Source organism: Panthera uncia, chromosome A2 (genome assembly GCF_023721935.1).
Source record: "Panthera uncia isolate 11264 chromosome A2, Puncia_PCG_1.0, whole genome shotgun sequence".
NCBI lineage: Eukaryota > Metazoa > Chordata > Mammalia > Carnivora > Felidae > Panthera > Panthera uncia.
Window position 1 is genome coordinate 97,349,434 of NC_064816.1, and position 21,766 is coordinate 97,371,199.

The 21,766-nt window shown below is 37.4% G+C and overlaps 1 protein-coding gene across 1 annotated transcript in view; it reads left to right on the top strand.

Moving 5' to 3' along the window:
- Positions 1-329: 329 nt before the first annotated feature.
- Positions 330-21,766, top strand: part of GLCCI1 (glucocorticoid induced 1) — a 105,393-nt gene continuing 83,956 nt past the window's right edge. The window contains exon 1 of the mRNA XM_049641541.1: positions 330-1,433. Coding sequence (XP_049497498.1) covers positions 983-1,433 — 451 coding nt within the window. The 5' untranslated portion in view covers positions 330-982. The remainder of the gene's footprint in view (positions 1,434-21,766) is intronic.

Consider the following 21,766-nt stretch of genomic DNA (forward strand, 5'->3'; position numbering starts at 1 on the left):
AAAGTAAAATTAGCCTTAAGGGTCCTCTGTCTCAAGTTGTACAACTGGCCCAGGAGGGTGGAGCCCTCGCGCCCTGTTTACCGGCGTGTGTGTGTGTGTGTGTGTGTGTATCTGTGGGTGTCGCGGCACGCGCAAGGACACACACGGACCCACTTTCTTAGGTGAGCCCAGTCAAACCCTCCGTCTTATCCCAAGGGCTGTCAATTCTCACGCCTCTTTCTGCGCCCTCACCCAGCCCCCGCTCTTCACTCTTCCACTCCCTCACGCCCCGCCTCCAAAGTAGGACGTCCCACTCTAACTGGCAAGTGCTCCTCTCACTCCTACTCTGCAACCAATCACTCGAGTTCTGGTGGAGAGCGGCAGAGCCAATGGAAATGCTCGTTGCGGCAGCTGCCGGGTCCAAGCGCCGGTAGGCGGTGCCGGGGGCGGGGTGCGGGTGGGGAATCAGTTGCCATTTGGAGTGAGGAGCAGGCGGAGGCGGCGGCGGCGTTTGCGGTGGCGCGGAATCCGCGGAGAGCCAGACACCTCGAGGCCCTTTCCTCCTGCCCAGATCCCCAGAAACAGGGGTCCGGGCCCTCCCTGCAGTTGCCAGGCGATCCCGCGCGTGCAGCCCTGCGAGGCAGCGAGCGGCCCCCGAGGCTGCGTGATCCGGACTGTTGCCCCTCTCCCCTGTCAGCGCGATGCCCGGGGCGGCGGCGGCTCTGGGCTCCTCGCGGCCCCGGCCGTGACCGCCACACCGAGCCTGGCCCGGCGGTTGGGGCCGTTGGGCGTTTGTTTTCGCAGCCTTCCCCTCCCCCTTCGCCGAGGCCGCGGGGGTGCGCGTTGGGAAGGGGGAGCCAAGAGACTCCTCCTCCTCCCCGATACCCCCGCCCCTCCCCCTTACACACTCGCACGCACTATCGCGCCGGCTCCCACACGCTCGCGCGCCGCCCGCTCCGCGCCTCGGTGTCGGCCGGTGTCGTCCCGGGCCCGCGGAGCCACCATGTCCACTGCCTCCTCCTCCAGTTCCTCTCAGACCCCTCATCCCCCGCCGCAGAGGATGCGGCGCAGCGCCGCGGGCTCCCCGCCCGCCGCCCCCTCCGCTGGTAGCGGGAACGGAGCGGGCGGCGGCAGCGTGGGTTGCGCCCCGGCTGCGGGAGCCGGCCGGCTGCTGCAGCCCATCCGCGCCACGGTGCCCTACCAGCTCCTGCGGGGCAGCCAGCACAGTCCCACGCGCCCACCCGCCGCCGCCGCCGCCGCCGCCGCCTCGCTGGGTAACCTCCCGGGGCCCGGCGCGGCCCGCGGCCCCAGTCCGCCCAGCCCGACGCTGCAGCCGGCCGCGGCCCCGACCGAGCCGACGCCGCGGGCCAAGGGCCGCCCGAGACGGTCCCCCGAGAACCACCGGAGGAGCAACTCACCTGAGAGACGGAGCCCCGGCTCGCCCGTGTGCAGAGGTAGCGAGCCCAACCCTTCCGTCCTCCCGGGCTGCGTCTTCCCCGACGGTTCCCTCCGTGGAAACTTCAGCCTCTCCGGGCTTCTCTTTGCTAGTGCATTATCGAAGGTGTGAAAGTGGCTTTGGGAATCTCACCTCCCTGCGGTCGCTGCGGGGCTTGGAGGAGCGAACTGCAAAACAACTTTTATTTGACCCACATGCCGCCCCTCAGATTTTATCTTCCATCACTCGCCTGCATCGAAAGGTTTTTCAGTTTAAGAGCTGATTAGCTCACTCATGTGTTTGCTGTTGGTAGCGGGGAAGGAGGAGCTGGGCGAAACACTTAAAAATACACGCACACAAACTCTGGCAGCCGATAAGGTGGTGGTTGTAATCTACAAGCTCTTTGTGCTTTCCTACAAAGTTCCTAACGTGTCTGTGATTACTGGCATATATATATTTTTTTTCTTTTTTGGAAGGGTGGTGGCATTAGTTATGATGTAAGGATTATCTGTTGGATGTGTAGAGGAGACAGTTTTGGGTATGCAATTGAAGTGTATAGTGTTTTTTTTTTTTCCCGTCTCCCTTTTTTTCAATACTTAATATAGTCATATGCATCAGAGCAGTACTTCACTGGAAATAGTCAATGCCCAACTCAAGATTTTCATGGTAATTTTCTAAAGACCTGTTTGTGGAGTGTGCTCACTTTTTCCTTCCATTTTTAAGTACACTTAACAGTTCAGTTGAGCTGTTAAAGCATCTCAAGTTTCTTTTTTGTTAGGTGTCAAAGGTAGTGGTGAGCTAGTGGATGCTCTAGTCTTCCCTTAATGTTTTCTGTTTTGGTTTGGTTTTGTTTATGTCTGGGGACACAGTGCATGATCTAGTTGAGTCCTGGGGGAGAAAAGGAAGATTAGCCAAAACAGGGACTTAAAGCTCATAAGGGAGAGTGGAGTAGCTAATATAATTAGATACCAGGCTAGAGCTACAGATGCTGCTCCTGCTGCAGTATTGTGGAGACAACTGATCATACCGAGTGGAAAACTCTGCGTGGAAGGGAAACACTGTGGAGCTCGTACGGTTATGTGGTATGTGGAATTTTTTTTTAATGGAGTTTTTTTTTTTTTTTTAATGAATGTCTTAGACTTGGAGAAAGTGATTATGTTGTGATAGATTGCAGTTTTAGTGGGTTTTTGGTTTTTTTTTGTTTTTTTTTAACATTTCTGGCCGGTAATTAGCATGTTGCTAAGGCACTTGTTTTCAGACCACTTGATGGTATGGCAGAGTAGGATGTAGTGCAGTGGTATGTGTACATGAGCACCAAGAAATATCTCCTGTAATCTGTATGCACCAGGAGGAATTTGCTCCCCCACTCCTCCCCCAGGTCAAGCCAGCTGCTGCAGAAACTGACATCCTCCAGCAAATCCTGAATGAATGAATGAAAACAACGTGATCGCCCTAATAATGACCACAACTGAACACACATCTTTGGCTGTATTTTATAGAAAAGGCCACCATTTTCTAACAGATTAATGCCATATGCAGCTCCCTTACACATTTTCTGGAGCTATATGAAATGAGCGGTAAAAGAACGAATAGAAGGCAGCAGTTAGAGAAATTTTTGAGTGATTTAGCTTCAACAGTGCATAGATTGAGTTTTGGGATTTTCTTTTAGGGACTAATGTAACAGCCATAAAATAACCATTTCAGACTGATTGTGTACAGAGGGTTTTGTGGGCAGAGTAAGAGTAGTTGCTGTAACAATATAATGGCTATGTAGTGCCTCCTCCCCTTTTGTTGATAAACACTAACATCTTACAACACATCATAGTACAACTTGTTTTTCTGCATCTTTCAAAAGTCTTAATTGCTTAAGAATTACATGGTCCCTAATAAAGTAGTTTTAATGAAATTTGTGATCAGGCTTAAACTATCCTCTTTGTTGTAGTGTGGTACATCCGAGTTTAATTCAATTTTAATGTAATAATGATGAAAACACTTTTCTGAGTCTGGTTGTGCAGCAGACAGATTTGCATCACCAGAGAGCTTATCTTGGGAAGAGAAGAGGCTTTTCTGCTGTTTTTAACACCAGGTGGTTTTGTCAGCTCCTTAGATTTAAGGGATTTTGAATGCAGGCTCTTCAGCCCTCAGTTCCCTGATTATATTACCTTTATGTTACTTCACATCCTGCCTTACCCCTCTCTACCCAAATTAAAACTGTGCAACTAATCTATTCTGTTTAGTTAGCCGTTTAAAATCCATACTATGAACAGTTGAACAATTTTTCAAACATTATCTACTCAGTTTCTTTTGAATTCTGCGAGGTTCTGACTTCAGTGGATTTTAGCCTCTACAGGTCAAGGCTCCTGCTGCCGCCGCCGCTGCTGCTGCTGCTGCTGCTGCAGACACTGACATCACTATACTGCATGAATGAAAAACAACAACGTGCTCCATTTCTTGCTCTCCACCTCCTTCCTTTTTTGCACACTCCTCTGTGTGTGTGTGTGTGTGTGTGTATTTACGATGGTGTTATGCTGCATATGAAACTACATTTAAAAATGTTAAATTAAGTAGATGGTGGCTCCAGGGATATGTATTTAGTACAGAGGCATATTGTTTACAGAAAGCTTCAAGTGCTATGAGCATTTGGACTGGAGGTGACATAACTGAGCATTCTTTTTTTTTTTTTTTTTTTCTGGACCGGTGGTGATGGAAGAAAATACAGAAGCTTCAAATACTTTTCTTTGTAATTGTTTTACCAAGAAGAAATTATGAAACAACATAATTTCTAAACATGTCAGATCATTATTATTTCCCTCTTAAACATTCTTAATATGCATATTTAGGGTTAGGCTATAATAATAAAGAAATGATACTCAGGTTATTTCATAAAGCTGAGGAAAAGCTGAATTCTGTAATTGGTGCAATCAGTTTTAATATATTAATTTATAAAATTAAACGAGATGGCAGTTTTCTTTATTTTTGTAGCACGGTTTTAGATAATTTGAAACGGTATCATAAGATACGTAAGTCTTTTAATAACCTTGCTCTATATAAAGGATATGGACTTTTACAAATTAAAACTATCTCGTTTATACATGTGAATCATATTTTTGTATTTTTTAAATTTCTATTTTATTTTTAAAACTTCAAGGTTTGTTATTTATATTCATTTCTCTACTTCTGCCATTTAGCAAAATGTCACCCTCCCCCTTGTTTGGTTCTGAAGGGTCTTGAAGTGGTGAATGACAAGCTGCTGAATGCATCCTCAGGCTCCCTGTGATGTGTTTGTAATAGATGTAAAATCATAAAGTATTATGCAAATAGTTATTTTTTTGTAATGGTAATACATAAAGTCTACCTTTGAGATAAATAGAACAACTCAAATGGGAATATAGCAGGATGTTAGTGTTAAAGTTAATCATCTGTAAGCTAAAATCATGAGTAATAATCAAAAGAAAATAAAGTTGCTTCTTTCTGAAACCTCAGAGCAAAACCTGTGGATTTAGAAACAGAACAAATACTCAATTTTACTGTGCAAGATAAGATAGTAAGTAGCAATTGCAAATCCTTTTGTGTGTGTGTGTGTTCTTTTTAAGATTGAGCACTAGGATGAATTATAAATTCTAAAAGATATAAAAGGAGTTGCATTAGAGAACTCTGAATGGAGAATACTGCTTATTTTTAAGTGTACTAAATCTAGTTAAAAAAGCATGGAAGAGCTTGTAATTTATATGGCTCCTGTTATGGAGAATAGCATGCATTGATCCCTGATTTAACAGAACATTTATTTAGGCCTACTATGCTAACAGATTACAAACTCCAGAGTGAAATTTGATTAGAATTTTTTATGGTTATCTTGAGAGCTTTATTGTTTTATGCTAAGTTGTGATTACATTTTAAAAGAAAATACAAAGCCAGTTAGCATGTAATATTGAATGACTTCATACAATGTGTGTATGTCTTTGTGTTTTAATCAAATTAATTTGCTTTCAGTGTTTCAATCTTTTCATTAAATTTTCCTTCTTGAGTCTTTTTACACTATGCTCAGTTTGTGGAATGAAACATTTTAATTACTTTTTTCCCCTTTTTAGAGATGCTCAGACATTCTCTTTGTATAAAGTTACTTCTCGGGCTGATACTCTTAGAAATCAGGCCCTCCTCATGGCCCTCTCTTTTAAAATGAGTTTTCTTAGAGTGCTTAGAGGAACTTGTTTCAAAGTTTTCCTATACTTGAGTAAAAATAGTTGAAAGTGTCTTTGTTTTGTTTTTTCTAAAATGACAGGTTTCAAATACTGATTTTTGGGAAAGGTTTTAGGCCTTTGAGAACTTACACTAAGGATCGGCAGCATTAATGATTTAGTTTTTGCCGTCGCTTATGGTGCATGAGATTTGCAGGTCAGGGAGTGAATAGCAAAATAGATAAGTGAATTTATGGAAGTTAGTTGTTCTTAAACTACTGTCTTATGTTCAAAGATGATATTCCTCTCCCTTAACTTACTCTTAGCATATTGAATATCATACACCTAAGTTTTATAAAAGTATCTTGGTCAGTTTAACTATGTGTGTAGCTTTGTGTGTGTATACTGAGTGTATACACACACTCATTTTATATCTTTAGTGTATACTGAGCTAAAAATCATTTCATTATTTACAGTACTTTTTATAGAAGGATATGTCATTCACTGCAGGATACATTTCTTCAAGGATTTAATGCAAATTAGGAGTTAGGCATTGGTAAATGGTGAAAGGTAATGGCATCCTTGTGGTTTTTATTGGTGATAATGCAGACTAAATGTGAATAAGAAAACAAAGAAATAATTGGGCTCTATGGCAATGAATAACAATGGAAATAAATGGCAATGTTCAATAAATGACTCATAAGAGAAAATTTTTTTAAGTCTGAAATTCAAACAAGTTTCTAAAAACCTGTTTCATCAAAACTTTCGTATGTAGCTAATATTCTGCCAAGTAGTACATACTAACGACCATGATAGTCTTAATTTTAGTTCATTCTTTTTTCCAGAGCTTGAGATTCCTGAACACCACCACCACCAAGATAGGCTTTTCCACAGCATCTGTGCCAGGCACTGTTGTCTTTTGCCTTAATATATAATTTTGTTATTAAATGATAAATTTCTGATGCTGTTTCTGTCCTTTATACTTTGTATTTTAACAAGAGGTTGAATTTGAGACTGATAGTCTCTTAATAGAATTTGCCAAAAGTGGAGGAAAGAGAGAACAGTACTCATTTATTGGTATGGAAAGCCTAAGGGACTGATGGAAGAGCCAGAAGTTACTTCCCTTTCTTTCTCTCTATCCCTTATTTGGACCCCATAAACTGACCATGATCCAGCCCATCACCCAGCTAACTCTAAAAGAATAAGATTTGTGTTTATTCTGCAAAACAAATTGTAATAGGTTAGCGGTAATTCTGAAGAAAGTAAGGACTTTGCTTACATTATGAACAATTACAGAGAAAAATACTATTCTAGTATTTAAATGTAGTAGGAACAACCATGGCAGATACCTTTAAGCAGTGTTGTTTACTTCAAAAGAATGCTATTGAGGCAAATAACAGGAGGAGATAGGTTTAGGAATACCTCAGTCACTTCCCCTATATTATGCTGTGCCTCTAGCTGTAGGTAGAAAGGAGGAAAGCATTTTAGTGCTTATTATATACTATGCAATGTATATGTTCATTTATCAAGAAAGTGGATTTGAAGTGCAAATCATCTGATTCCAGATACAGTGTTTATTCCACAAAACTATCTTGTTGCTCCTAACTCAAAAAGACTCTGATGTTGGTGATCACCCGTGATTTCTGAGCTAATAGAATTACTAAAGAATAGGGTTTCTGTTTTTTCAACAGCACTGTTACACTGTGCCAGGATATGCTTTGACATTTTCAGAATATTTAAACATGTAGGATACAGGATGGTGAATGTAACCAGAATAGAATATATATGAATTGGTCATATTTCTTCATTTGTTCTTACAGAACAATGTAAGTGTATGTGAGAGAGAGAGAGAGAGCAAGTGAGAGAGAAATCCTTGCCGAGGACTCAAGGATATGAACTTGATTGTGTCTGGCCCTCTTCTCTAGAATCTGTGCTGTCCTTGAATCATAGTGGGAGGTATTTTCTCAATGAATATTAAAAATTAATTACACGTGGTGGTAAAGTAATGAATGCTTCAGGAATCAGTAAGCAGAGACTGGTCTTGATTGTCTCAGCAACTGGTGCTAGGTTAATTCAGTCCTCCCAAGAGCTAACAAGTTATCACTGCAATTTGTGGGTTTGCACTGTGGATGTTTGTAACTTAATGAAGTGCCACCATGGTGCACTTTAATGATGGCTCACCAAAAATAAGGATGAGTTAAAGAAACTAGTGAAACCTATTATTGTGTGGCAAGGTCAGTGTCCAAAATTTTCTTCCAAGCCATGAGAATTAAATACCTGAATATTTCATAAGCTGATACAGCTTGCTGCCTAGTGTCACTAAAGATCAAATACCTACCACCTACTGACAGTAATAACTCCTTATTTATCCGGTTAACCACAAAGAGAACTTTTGTGAGTAGTCCCCATCGTTAATTTTAACTTTCACGTTACTAAAAAATTAAATATTTGATGAAGCATTTTCTAAAGACATTTTACAATTGTTTCCTTAAGCAGAACAAAGAAGACATAAATGAGCTCTTGGTGGCTCATTTATCTTTATTGATACTTACGTACCTAACAAAGTGATTACTACAAGTAGCATTAATATAAGATTGAGCATTGACTGACAACTAGAGTTGCCCTATAACTGATTATATAAATTTGCTTTTGGGATTGTCTTTTTTTTGATGAAGGTGGAATGAAGCAATGTGTGGTTACGTTATTCCTTGCTAGAATAACCTAGTTCTTTTCTCCAGCATTATCACATTTAAAGGTCAAATTATTTTCCAAATGGTACCATAAAGGAGTTTTAGAAACAAAAAGGTATACTGGAAAGTAATTGGAGTTAAGAGACTTGGGTTCTATTTCCAGTGTTAACATTTGACTTATAGCAAGTCACTAATTCTTGGCGTCTTAGTTTCTCTATCTTTAAAATGAGAAGTGGGATTTTTAGAGTTTTGGTTAGAGAAAAAAATTCTGAGGAAAAGTAAGTTTATTAAACTAGATAATTCCTTTTTTTAATATTTCCCCCTAGCTTTGTTGAGGTATAATTGACAAATAAAAATTGTATATATTTGAGGTGTACAGTGTGATGATTTGATATATGTATACACTGTGAAATGATTACCACAGTCAATCTAATTAAAACATCCATTGCTTCACATAGTTACTGCCTTTGTTTGGTGTGTGATAAGAACATTTAAGATCTACTCCTAGCAAATTTCAAATATACGGTACAGTATTATTAACTAGAGTCACCATGCTCTACATTATTCATCATCATTCTCCCGGAACTTGGTCATCTTACAGTTAAAAGTTTGTACCCTTTGACCTATATCTACCCATTTCTCTCACCTGCAAGCCCTTGGAAACTACCACTGTACTCTCTGCTTCTATAAATGTGACTTTTTTAGTTTCTCGATGTAAGTGAGATCATATAGTATTTGTTTTTCTGTGTCTGGCTTATTTAGTACAGTGTTCTCCAAGTTCATCTATGTTGTCAATGGCAGGATTTCCATCTTTTTTATTTTTTTTAAGGCTGTATAATATTCGTGATGGTGTGTGAGTCAGTGAGTGAGTGAGTCATACTTTTTTTTATCCATTCCTCCGTCATTGGACATTTATGTTATTTCCATATCTTGGCTATTGTGAGTAATGGAATGAACGTGGGAGGGCAGATAGCTGTTTAAGATACTGATTTCATTTCTTTGGATGTATATACCTAGAAGTGGGATTGCTGGATTGTATGATAGTTCTATTTTTAATTTGCTGAGGAACCTCTGTACTGTTTCCTATTCTCACCAATTTCCATTTCCATCAATAGTATGTGTTACCTTCTCTTCACATCTTTGCCAGTGCTTTTTATCTGTTGTCTTTTGATAATAGCCATTTGAGCAGGTGTGAGGTCGTATCTCATTATGGTTTTAATTTGCATTTCCCTGATGATTAGTTATGTCCAGCACTTTTTCATGTACCTGTTGGTCATTTTTATGTCTGTGGAAAAATGTTCAACTCCTTTGCCCATTTTTTAATTGGATTGATTTCTTTTTGCTATTGTATGACTTCTTTATATATTTTAGATAGTAACCCTTTGTCAAGTGGGTAATTTACAGGTATTGTCTCCCATTCCATAGCTTGTCTTTTAATTTGTTGATTGTTTTCTTTGCTGTACAAAAGCTTTTTAATTTGATATAGTACCACTTGTTTTTGTTGCTTGTGATTTTGATGTCATATCCAAAATGTCAGTTGCCAAGACCAATGTCAAGGAGATTTTCCATTATATTTTCTCCTAGGAGTTTTATGGCTTTGGACCTTATTTTTAAGTCTTTAATCCATTTGAGTTAATTTTGTATATGGTGTAAGAAGGTGGTCCAGTTTTATCCTTCCTCATGTGGATATCCATTTTTCCAACACCATTTATTGAAGAGATTATCCTTTTACCATTGTGTGTTCTTGGCACCCTTGTGAAAGATTAGCTGACCATGTATCTGTGAGTTTATTTTTGGGCTCTCTGTTCTGTTCCTTTGGTCTGTGTGTCTATCTTTATGCTAGTACCATATTTTCATTACGATAGTATAGACTAGATAATTCTTAATAATATGATCATTTATTGAGCCTTTATGTCAGCCACTAGCCTTCACTGGAACCTAGTGTAGAGTACTTTTATAACCTCTCATCACAGATGAGTAAATGACATCTTGAGAAGTTGAGTAATTTGTCCAACGTCAGACAGCATACACATAGGGCCAGAGGGCCCATATAACTCTCTATTAAGCCCCGACTTCAGGTTAGCTGAGACTTGCTTTTGGAACCCAGTTCATTATGGGACAGGAAAGTATGCACAATGGGTTATCCCATTGCTTACACTTAAGTCATAGAAAGGTCAAAAATAGCATTGGAGGGTTGGGTGAAGAGAAAGCTAAATGGGACTGGACTCTAGGGTCCACAGAACTTAGAATAGTTGCAAGTATTCCCAATGATTCAGGCCTCAGGTATGCATATAAGGATATCCTAGCATTTCAAAACTTTATGCCATCAGTAAGCCTTTCCTTTGGTCCTTAAAGGTTCTACCACTTTGTTAAAGAAGAATTTAATTTTTTAAAACTGCTTTTCGTGTGAAATCTCAAAGTCGGGATAGAATAAGGTCTTTTGTATTTTCTTATTTGACAGTTTAAACTTTGCATTTCTAATAAAGCATCATAAGGCTCCATTCATCTCTAACATGATTCTTGACTCTTGCGATCCTTTGATATTTTAGCAGCATTCGAAAGAGCACCTTTTTATATATCACTGTCATGGCATAGCAACAAGGTACACTCTCTTCTCAACTTAGAGAAGTTTGGGCTCTTTGACTTTTTCTAGGTTTGCTGGTGTGATGTAGAAAAGATATTCTGAGCTTCATTTTAATAATTTCTTCCATGGTGTTTTGGCATTTTTTTCAATGTCAGTTGTGCTTACTGTAAGCTCTCTTTAATAGTCAGTGTGGAACATGAGCCCTTTCATAAGTAACATTAGAAAGGGTATTGTTATGATATTTAAAGTGTTGTGTAGGGGCGCCTGGATGGCTCAGTCAAGTTCAGTGCTGGACTTTGCCTCAGGTTGTGATCTCATGGTTCCTAAGAAGAGCCCCACATTGGGCTCTGTGCTGACAGCTTGGAGCCTGAAACCTGTTTCAGAATCTGTGTCCCCCTCTCTCTTTGCCTTGCGCCTCTCTCTCTCTCTCTCTCTGTCAAAAATTAATAAACATTCCCCCCAAAATTTTAAAAAACGTGTTGTATAGAGTCTGTGTGATGAAGTTTCTCATGACATTTCTTCTGTAATTAAATTTTCTAGTTAAATATATCAATTTATGAGTTGAGTTAGTGAAGCAATATTTCTTTATTAGAAGATAATAAAAACCGGGAGGGCTCAATTACTCAGGGTTACATCAGGTCTAGCTATAAAAAACTGCTATTCTCATGTACACCTGTGAAGTGATCTTTCCATGAAGGTACAAAAAAATCATAGTAAAATAAAGGTTTGTTTATATCTGAGCTGGTAGTCTATAAACAAAATATGTTTACAGTATCTTTGAGAGTTCTGTGACAATGTCATTGTCTTTTTTCTAAAGTATTTTTGGAGGAAATCTGATCTGTAGCTGTGAAAAGAAGAACAACTGTAAGTTAGGTTATTTAATGTAAGTGTCTAGCATCTACTAAACAGAGGTTAGCAAAAATTGCTAAATACATGTCCATTAGTATTGTAAAAGTAAGGAGTTGGACTGTGCTCAGAGATAAGGTTTTTTGAAAAAAACTACAATATTCTGCAATATTTTGATCAGATAGCTTAAAAAACATATTAAAATCCTATTCTTTACATCCCAGAGTGACCCATTATTTAAAAACAAAACAAAACCCTTAGTCACTTGAATTTGCTTACTTTTTGGCTTTTTGGTTAACATGGCCAAAGATTAGTGTAGCTGTGATGTAATTTCCGTTGTAACTGTTCATTCATTCAAGAAATGTTTGTTTCAGTTATTGACTAGTTGTTGGCAATATGGTGGTGAGTAAAATGAATAGATTCTCTCCTTCTTTTGCACAATAGATATTTGTTGAATCCCTCCTATATCTGAGGAACTTAGTTTGACCCTTACAGAATGCATAGTCTAGGTGCAGTTGATGCTCTCACGAGATTCATACTTCTTATCAAAGTCCATGTATTTAAAATCTGGCAAGAATTTGACCCACTGTTTTCTCTGAGCTTTGGGCATCACATAAGAATTATCATGTTCCTTTGCTTGCTTACCTAAGTTAAGGTGAGCTTTTTGGTATTTGTTGAATACCAAATATTCTAGTTATGTGTTTTTCTTTCATTAGATGAAGCCTAGGAGAGCTTCATTCAGTGGCTTCCATAATATATCTAGGTTGAAGTTCTTTTCCTGCCTGACCTAGGATGATGTTATTGGCACTTTCTGTGCGCACACACACAGATACCCTCTTGGTATTCTGAACTTTATTACTGGATGTGGCTTCTCATGTAAAAATGTAGTAGTATGTAGTAATAATGTATAGTGATACCTGGACGTGGTGTCACATGAGACTGTTGAGATGAGTACAACTTGGTTTTGGCTAAATATTTGCTATTATGAAGCTAAAATAGTATAGAAAATAAGCTTTTCATACATTGCATTACCATTACTTGATATCTTTGTTGAATACACAATGACATTTATTTTTACTGTACTCACAATGTAGTTTTCAATTTTTACCTATTCATAGTTTTTACCTTAAAGGATTATTAAGATTAAAGTCTTTAGTATTACTAGTTGGTTTATGTTCATCTTTAAGACAATTGTCCTGTTCTACTTTGTACTAAGCCATGTGATCAAAAAATAACATCTTTATACAGATAGTCCCATTTAATGGAATAAGTATTACACTTAATCTCATGGTAAAATAGATGTTAGATGAAGTGCATGTTCTGGGTTGGGTTTTTTTTTTTTTTTTTTTTTTTTTCTAGAACTCCCTATGTTGCCTATGGGACACTGAAGAAACGGTTATAATCTCGGAATATAACCATGTAATAAACCATGTAAAATTGCATATGGGAGTTCTAGGAAATAGGAAGGCATAGGAAAAATAATGAAGTAAATTATTGTTAATAATTGCTGTGTCATTTAAAAATATTATTCTGTTCTTGTATTAAGTGCCTCAAAATGTAAAAGAAAGTAAATAGTATGGTAGCCGAATATTTGGTTAGATTCACTGTATTATTCCCATTGTTAAAATAGCAATTCTCAAGGCTTTAACAGTTTATATATGATTTTTCATCTGTCTTAACTCACCTTAATGTTTCTGTAATTTTGGTGGATGCTCGTGCTTCACCAAATAGCACCTTGTCCTTTATAGTGTTCTAGCATCCACCATGGTGTCTGGTGCCTAGAAGGCCCTGCAGCGAACACTTGTTAAATCTTTACATAGGACTTATAATAAGAGATTTGTTTTAGCTATATAAGTAGCTGGGTTCAAATCACTGAACAGTGATTATTACTATGACATGCAGTCTTATAAATATCCAACAAAGATGAAAATTAATAGATTACACTTGTGTTGCCATTTTCTAAAATGCCGAAATGTTTAGGTAACTGATGGTTTTTATCATTCAGTGGTAGTATATCAGGTTGGAAAAGCACTGATTTATTAAATCTTGATGTGAAATTGGAGCTGGGTGCTCTTGTTGGTAGAAATTGGTGGGATAGGGATGGACAGTCCATATTTTCAAAGATGCAAGATACACTTCTACGAAGTGAGTTTCTAAGTTACATTTAGAGTTCTTTTAAGTGAATTTTGGCCTATTTAGTCTCCATGGAATCAGCTTTTAAAGCTGTTAGAGAAATTTAAGTCATCATGTCCCAAATTTGATGGGCTTTTTCAATTAAAATTCCAAATGTTTTTATAGTTATTTCATAAAGATCATGGTTATCCTAAGTTCCAAGTAAGGAGAATGTCAATTACCTATGAATTTGTGCTTCATTGTAATGTAAAAAAAATTTTTTGTAATGTAAACAATTTTGAACTGTAGAGCAGATTTGGGGGTGGTTATTTGCTTTAGAGAATGTCTAGCTTATGTGCAAGTAAAATTATTCAACTTACCAAAGTGTTATTTACACAAACTTTTTAGGAAGTCAGTTACACAAGATTGAGGTTCATCTGAGGTTGTAAAAACATATTACTGAATAGTGTAATTTCTCATTGCTGCATAAAATGTTCTACTGACATTTAGCAGAATTAACTAATATCCTAAGAAGTTGTCATAATTGAGCATGAATACATATTTTCCATTCCTTTTCTAGTCTGAATTTAAAGATTCTAAGAAATTTGGTATTCAACTAACCCCTAAAAGGGAAGGAACTCATATGTACTAATGATTTTATTTCTCACATTTCTCTGTGGAAAGATATGCTTTTTATTTTTTTTATTTTTATTTTTTATTTCAGGAATAGAATTTAGTGATTCTTCACTTACATATAACACCCAATGCTTATCCCAATAAGTGTCCTCCATAATGCCCTTTGACCATTTAGCCCATTCCCCCACACAGCACCCCTCCAGTAACCCTCAGTTTGTTCTCCGCATTTAAGAGTCTCTCACGGTTTGTCTACCTCTCTCTTTTTATCTTATTTTCATTTCCCTTGCCCTATGTTTATCTGTTTTGTTTCTTAAATTCCACATGTAAGTGAAGTCATATGATATTTGTCTTTCTCTGACTGACTTATTTCGCTTAGCATAATACATTCTGGTTCCGTCCACATTGTTGCAAATGGCAAGATTTCATTCTTTTTTGATCACCAAGTAATATTCCATTGTGTGTATATGTGTGTGTATATGTATACATATACACACACATATACATATACATACACATGCCACATACACAGACACACACATATACATACACATATATATATACACACCACATCTTCTTTATGCATTCATCAGTCAATGGATATTTGGGCTCTTTCCATACTCAGGCTATTGTCAATAGCACTGCTATAAACATTGGGGTGCATGTGCCGCTTTGAAACAGCACTTCTGTGTCCTTTGGATAAATATCAAGTAGGGCAATTGCTGGGTCGTAGGGTAGTTCAATTTTTAATTTTTTGAGAGACCTCCGTACTGTTTTCCAGAGTGGCTGCACCAGTTTGTGTTCCCACCAGCAGTGCAAAAGGGTTCCTCTTTCTCTATCCTTGCTAACATCTGTCATTGCCTGAGTTGTTAATTTTAGCCATTCTGACAGGTGTGAGGTGGTATCTCATTGTGGTTTTGATTTGTATTTCCCTGATGATGAGTGATGTTGAGCACTTTTTCATGTGTCTGTTAGCCATCTCTGGATGTCTTCTTTGGAAAAGTGTCTATTCCTGTCTTTTGACTCACTTCTTCACTGGATTATTTGTGGTTTTTTTCTTGAGTGTTGATTTTGATAAATTGAAAGATATGCTTTTAAATTAGATAAGTATTACAAAGCTTTTTCTGAAATATTTTGTCCTTATAAAAGGAAGTTACTGGTTCAGTTGTAATTTCCTAGCAAACTGTTTCCAACCAGCTTCATGGAGGAAATATTTCTTCCTGCATGAAAAACTTTAACAAAACCTTCTACCATTATTAATGTCAGGAGGATAATAAGTAAGCAATAAGTAAGCACAATTAGACTAGAAATAAGATTAGTGCTGTGGATTATGATTTTATTTATAATTGCGTATTACTATAGGATGATTTTAGCTTAAAGTTTCTTTACTTAAGGACTAGGAAATTAATTGGCCAACTAATATGTTCATTCGTAAGGTCTATACCATGTGGATGTGGTGGTATGGGTATGTAAAAGAGAGAAGACTCTAGAGTTCACATCCTTTTCTCAGCAACTACTGGGTAATCATTAGTTCCTGACACTTTCTCCATACAGAAATTCATGGTCATCTTTTCATAATACTTCAAGTAATTTCAATATACTGGGTGGTAGTGACACAGAAACTGTGCTTAGCTCACATAAGATGAAATCAGTAGATATCTAACCACATCTTCTTTGTGATTATGGGGAAGCTTACTGTTTATTATATTATAATTATATGTCCTTCCTGGAGGCATGTCTTGAATGCTGACCTCTTTGACTAAACTGTTTACTTCAGAATTATTTGGTATAAAATAAGTTTGTTGGGTTGGTTTGGAGATATAAATTGATAAGTCTAAATATAAGTTTCCTTTTCTAAATCATCTAACACAGTTTAGAATGCCAACTCAGTTGTATGCATTTTAATTTTATTAAGAAATGTATGATAATTTCTTCTGCTGAAGTTGGCTTTGTGATTTTTGAGTAGAAGATTATGTTGGTATTTAAATTCAAAGTTTTAAGAGGGACTGAAAGGTGTAATTGCATTTCTGCAGACAGGAGAGGGTATTCTTCTTGGTGGTACCTGTGTACAGCAAATTAAAACAGACGTTCTCCTTACATTCTGCAAGTTGACATACCAAATATTTTAAATATCACTGTAACTATCTGTGGATGTTTTGCTCATGCTCTTTACCTTCTTGCTGATCTTTTTCCCATCTGTATGAAAAGTTTTAAAGGGCATTCAACCTATGTTTCACAGGGTAGAATATATCATATTTTCTAAGTTAACAGCTTCGAAAAAGTGGCCTATTTTTCCGTGTACTGAGACAAAAAACAATAATTTATTAATAAATTATAAATGAATTTGATTTAATTCCAGATTTGGGTAATGTACTCTAATTATCTATGTGTAATAAGATGCGATTAGGAGTATAATTATCAAGGTAAAGAGTATCAAATGATTTAGTTCTGTACCAACTTAGAGAGTTGGTACAGAATGGAGTTGAATGGTTTCTTTTATTTGCTTACTGGCACTATGGAACACAACCTTAAGACTTTCAGACCTAGGGCATCATTGGGTTGAATTCTAACTTCCTGTCGGCATAATCATTGACTTCTTCCTCCCTCATTTCTCCCATCCTGCTCATCACTGTATCTTGTCCCGTCTCCTCTGAATTATGTCCTGAATCTGGTGGCTTCTTTGCATTCTTTATCCTTTCCATTTCTTAATTATTGTTGCTCATACAGTTGTGGTTTCCCCCTGCTAAAGTGTCCCATCTATAATTTAGCCATCATACTACTATAAGCACATTCTTTCTTTAAAAAAAAAAAAAATCCTGTCCTTAGCTTGACATAAAGGACTTACCTCGGCACCCTCTGGTACCTCGTGTTCTTTGCAAACTGAACTCACTTTTTCATTGAAAATGCTGTTATCCTTACATAGCTCCATACTTTGAATACATGTTCCTTGTAAGGTAAGATAGATGACCTTAAATTAGTTTAAGTTGGATTATCCTATCTGTGGTAACAATTTATGATAATAATTAGTGAGATTCTAAAATGTGATCTCAGCTATCTACAAGGATAATTGTAGATGCTAGTGTTACCAACTTTACTGCATCTCAGAGCATGAAGAAAGGTGGTCCACCAGCTGTTACTACTAGAACTACTTCGAAAATTGACCTTGGAAGGCCTACTCTCCACATCTGATTCAACACATTGGCAAGTGGGATTCATCGTTATCAGTACTTCTGTCAATATGCAAGAGATACTGTGTCAAGTTTGATTGTGTGATCTTGGTGGAATGTTTATTTATATAATTTGCTATGTATTCTCACTAACGATTCCATAACTACTCTTTGATTACAATTTTAAAAGATCATATTCAAAAGAAGTTCAGGGATGTTTTCAGCAATGGTTGTTTCAGTGACTAAAAATAAGTACATGGTCTCCCAGCATGCTTGGCAGGCCAAGAAGTTTAGTGTATTTGTTAAACATGTTTTTTGAATATACACTGTATGAAGAGTTTTGTATTGAATGAACCTATTTTATTTTATTTATTTATTTATTTATTTATTTTTTATTTATTTTTTTTAATGTTTATGTTTATTTTTGAGACAGAGAAAGACAGAGCATGAATGGGGGAGGGGCAGAGAGAGAGGGAGACACAGAATCGGAAGTGGGCTCCAGGCTCTGAGCCATCAGCCCAGAGCCTGACGCAGGGCTCGAACTCACGGACCGCGAGATCGGACCTGAGCCGAAGTCGGACGCTCAACCGACTGAGCCACCCAGGCGCCCCTAATGAACCTATTTTAATGACCTGTTTGTGAAATATCTGAGCATAGAAATTACAATCTTTTATATAAATGTGGAAAATAGGATGACAGTAGGACCTGAATTCGAGTTACTTTTGTCACTGTCTTGTACTTCATTCACAATGATTTTAGATGAGCCTCACATACAGAATATTAAAAAGAAATATGGAGCTGTCCTATTTGCGGCTCTTCTAAAAAGTCTTCAGTAAAGAGGTCTGGGATAAATACCGGGTGATTTCTAGTTTTTTAATATTTATTTCATAAAGACTAGGAGAGGATGGGAAAATGATATCCACAAGTTCAACAAATGTTTCTTGAGTAGTTGTGCTAGGTGTTAGAGAAACAGGGAAAAAAAAAAAAAAAGAGAGATGAAAACCTTTGGGTGGGAAGGAGTCAACCTCTGGTAGATCAGTCCTATGCTGCAAAAGTAAAATAGCTAAAAGATAGGAAAGAGAGAAAGATAAGTGAAGGATTTGACATCTGCATGAAAAATAAGTTAACTGCATTATTCATAATTTTTAAACCTATATTGTTCAGTACTTGTTCTATCTTAAAACTACATAGGAAGAATTTAAAAAATTCTAACCAGAAGTAAAGAGGGAAAGAATGGAGAGAAAGGGGAAATGTAAATCCAGTTCACCCAGCTTTTTTGTGGTGTGGTTCGGTTTTCCCCCAAATTGAGATGAGTCTTTCCAGTATATCTAGAGATGTTGTTAGTGTTTTTATTCTAAATGCCTCAGCTAGTCTAGGTATTGTTAAGTGATTCAGCCTGTATCCAAAACTGTAGCCTGATATTGGTTCACACAGTTGTTGGGCACTCAGGTTGAACGTTGTTCTTTCATCGTTTAAGGAGGGGAAAATTAATTCAGATCTAATATAAACTCTGGAACTTTGTGACTTTATTCCATTTATAGGTCCTGGACAGTGCCATTTTGACTGAAGTACAGTTCAATCAATAGACTATTTTTGACTAAGATTATAATGGGCAGTTCTATGGCTATTTTAGAGGAATAAAATATGCTATTTTAAAATATTTTATGACACTTTTCCTGTGCACTTAGTCATGCCACTAGTAGTTTTATTTTATTTTTTCTTAAGTTGCTCTCAGTCCTTGGCAGCATTTCCTGGCAACCTTTAATGCACAATATTTGTAGAATTGTTGAGGTGGAAGGTGTTCTGTGTATGCAAACACAGGACTGGTTTTTACCATGTTCTTTTTTACTCCATAGCCTCTACAAAGGTGTCATTTGTATAAGGCATTTTCCTTCAGGATGTTTCCTGCAGCTTTTGGCCATTTCCAGCTTTAATGAAGCATCCAATTTTGGATAAACTACTGCTTCACAGCTACGTATTTGATTCTTTGGTGTCAATATTTAGGAAAGTAAATGCTAGAATAAACATCTGTGTTTCCCTATTTCTGAAGTCTTCATTCTGTTGAGCCTATTGGTTCTGGGTTTATAGGGAAGTGTAGTTAGTTGTGTATTTCTTAGTCCATTGCTGGATCTGGGGACACAATCTGGGGGAAAATACAGCTTGCAGACTAAATTTAATTTATTAGATTCTTTTTCATTAAGCAGGTCAGTGGTATCCAAATATATTCCAGTAGAGATTAACCATTTTTTGTTTCCCTGCCATCAATAAATTTGCTTGATTGGGAGTCATATTTTGTTGCAATTAAGCAGTCAACTCTCTTTCTAGGCCTTTACTCCTAATTTCTGCATTTAACCATGGAGTTACCTACTTATTCTATTATTATGCTATTATGAGCTAACCTATAGTTATTATTACCTAAACAAAGTATTGATAGCTAAACTTAAGTGCTTAAGTCTTAACTTTGTTTATAAATTGTATGTACAAGTATCTTTGGATTTTGAATTCTTACAAATTTTCAGTGTAGATAGCATGAGAAGAAATATTTACTGATCTAGGAAACTGTGGTGCTCTCTCTGCCATATCAGTTCATTCTTCATTCACATAAGGGGTAAGAATGCTGATAATTTTTTTTTTCAGATTCTTTTTCAGAATCAGAAGAGCTACAGTTGTCATACAGATTTCTAAAGATCTCATTTTATGTAATATAATCAGTGCTTTTTTAGTAGTGAATAAGAGCTTGATCCTATAATGTTAGTGGTCATAATCAATGCTTTCTTGGCCTTTAAAATCACTTTAAGACTTTTTGTTCTTTATTGGCATACCCAGTAGATGGTGGGATAGTATGCAAAGAGCCTGGTTATTTTTGTCCCTTCTAGATTTAGCCCCTTGCAAGGAGAAAGTCCTCTTCTCCAATGACTCTCTTCAAATCCCTCTGTCCATTGCCCTGCCATTTCTCATGGTAAACTCCACCTTTTCCCATAAAAGGAACTCCTGTCCTTTGATCCCTTCCTGGTTCTTGCTGCAGGCTTCCATAAGATGCACTTTGAAACTTTCCTCTGCGATTGCCAGCTTTGGGGGGTGGGCAGAAATTCTGTTAATGCAGTGACTATGGATGCTCCATTCCAGCTATTTTCTCCTCTGGACTAGGCAGGAGTTCATCTCTTTACTAGGTTAAGTAGGAAGAAAGTGTACCTCTCTAAGGCTAGCATTAGTTTTTCTGAGTCAACACAATCAAAATGCTAGAGAAATATCAAAAATTTTTAAATGTATGTATCTGGTTCTAGAGGGAATTTAATAACTCACATTTGGTTTGCAGCTATTCTGTAAATTTATAGTCTAAGATTCAAATGTGCTAAGAGGATGACTATGAATTTCAGATCTTTTTCTGGCCATTATTTCATGTAGTGATACAAGACTTGCCTTAGCAATATTGGGCAATCTGCTGCTCCTTTGTCCTTTCAAAGTTATTAACTGAATTCCTTGCACCTCCTAGCAGTTTTTATGTTAATTCCTTTGCCAGCTGTTCATTGTATGAAGCTTAGTCTCTGGTAAATTCTTCAGGAGAAACTCATGGCAACGATACTCCTTGAGTTCTCCATACTTTAACAAGAATTCAGCTATAGTTTTTATCTGTGCCTTTAAAGGTCACTTTAGCTTTATTAAAATGTGTTGGATGTAGGCTGTTGTGGACAATTTTCTCTGGATATATGTATGTACTTTGAATATATAGTTTCAAGTTATCTTTCATTTTAGAGTTTTTTAGTATTTTTTGTTTTGTTGTTTTGGTCTCCTTCAAAGATTCCTATTAAACATATGTTGGACCTCATCTTGCTTATGGTACATATTAATCATTTTCTCTTGAAATCTTTTGATCTCTTCCTTTTTTTAAAAATTATAAAATGTGTTTTATGTTTCATGTAATTTCTGTTAAGGCATTGCCCATTGTATTTTTTGTAATTTAGTCTTCATTCCTGAAATAAGTTTTTCTTATGTTTCTAAGTCTTTCCTGAGTTTGGTCACTTTTCTTTTCATATCTTCCTTGCCCTCAAACACATCACTTCTGAATTTTTCTAATCCTGAGGTTTTTCATTGCTTCTATCATTTAAAAAAGACTTTTAGCTTGTTTTGAGCTATTAGGTTGCAAT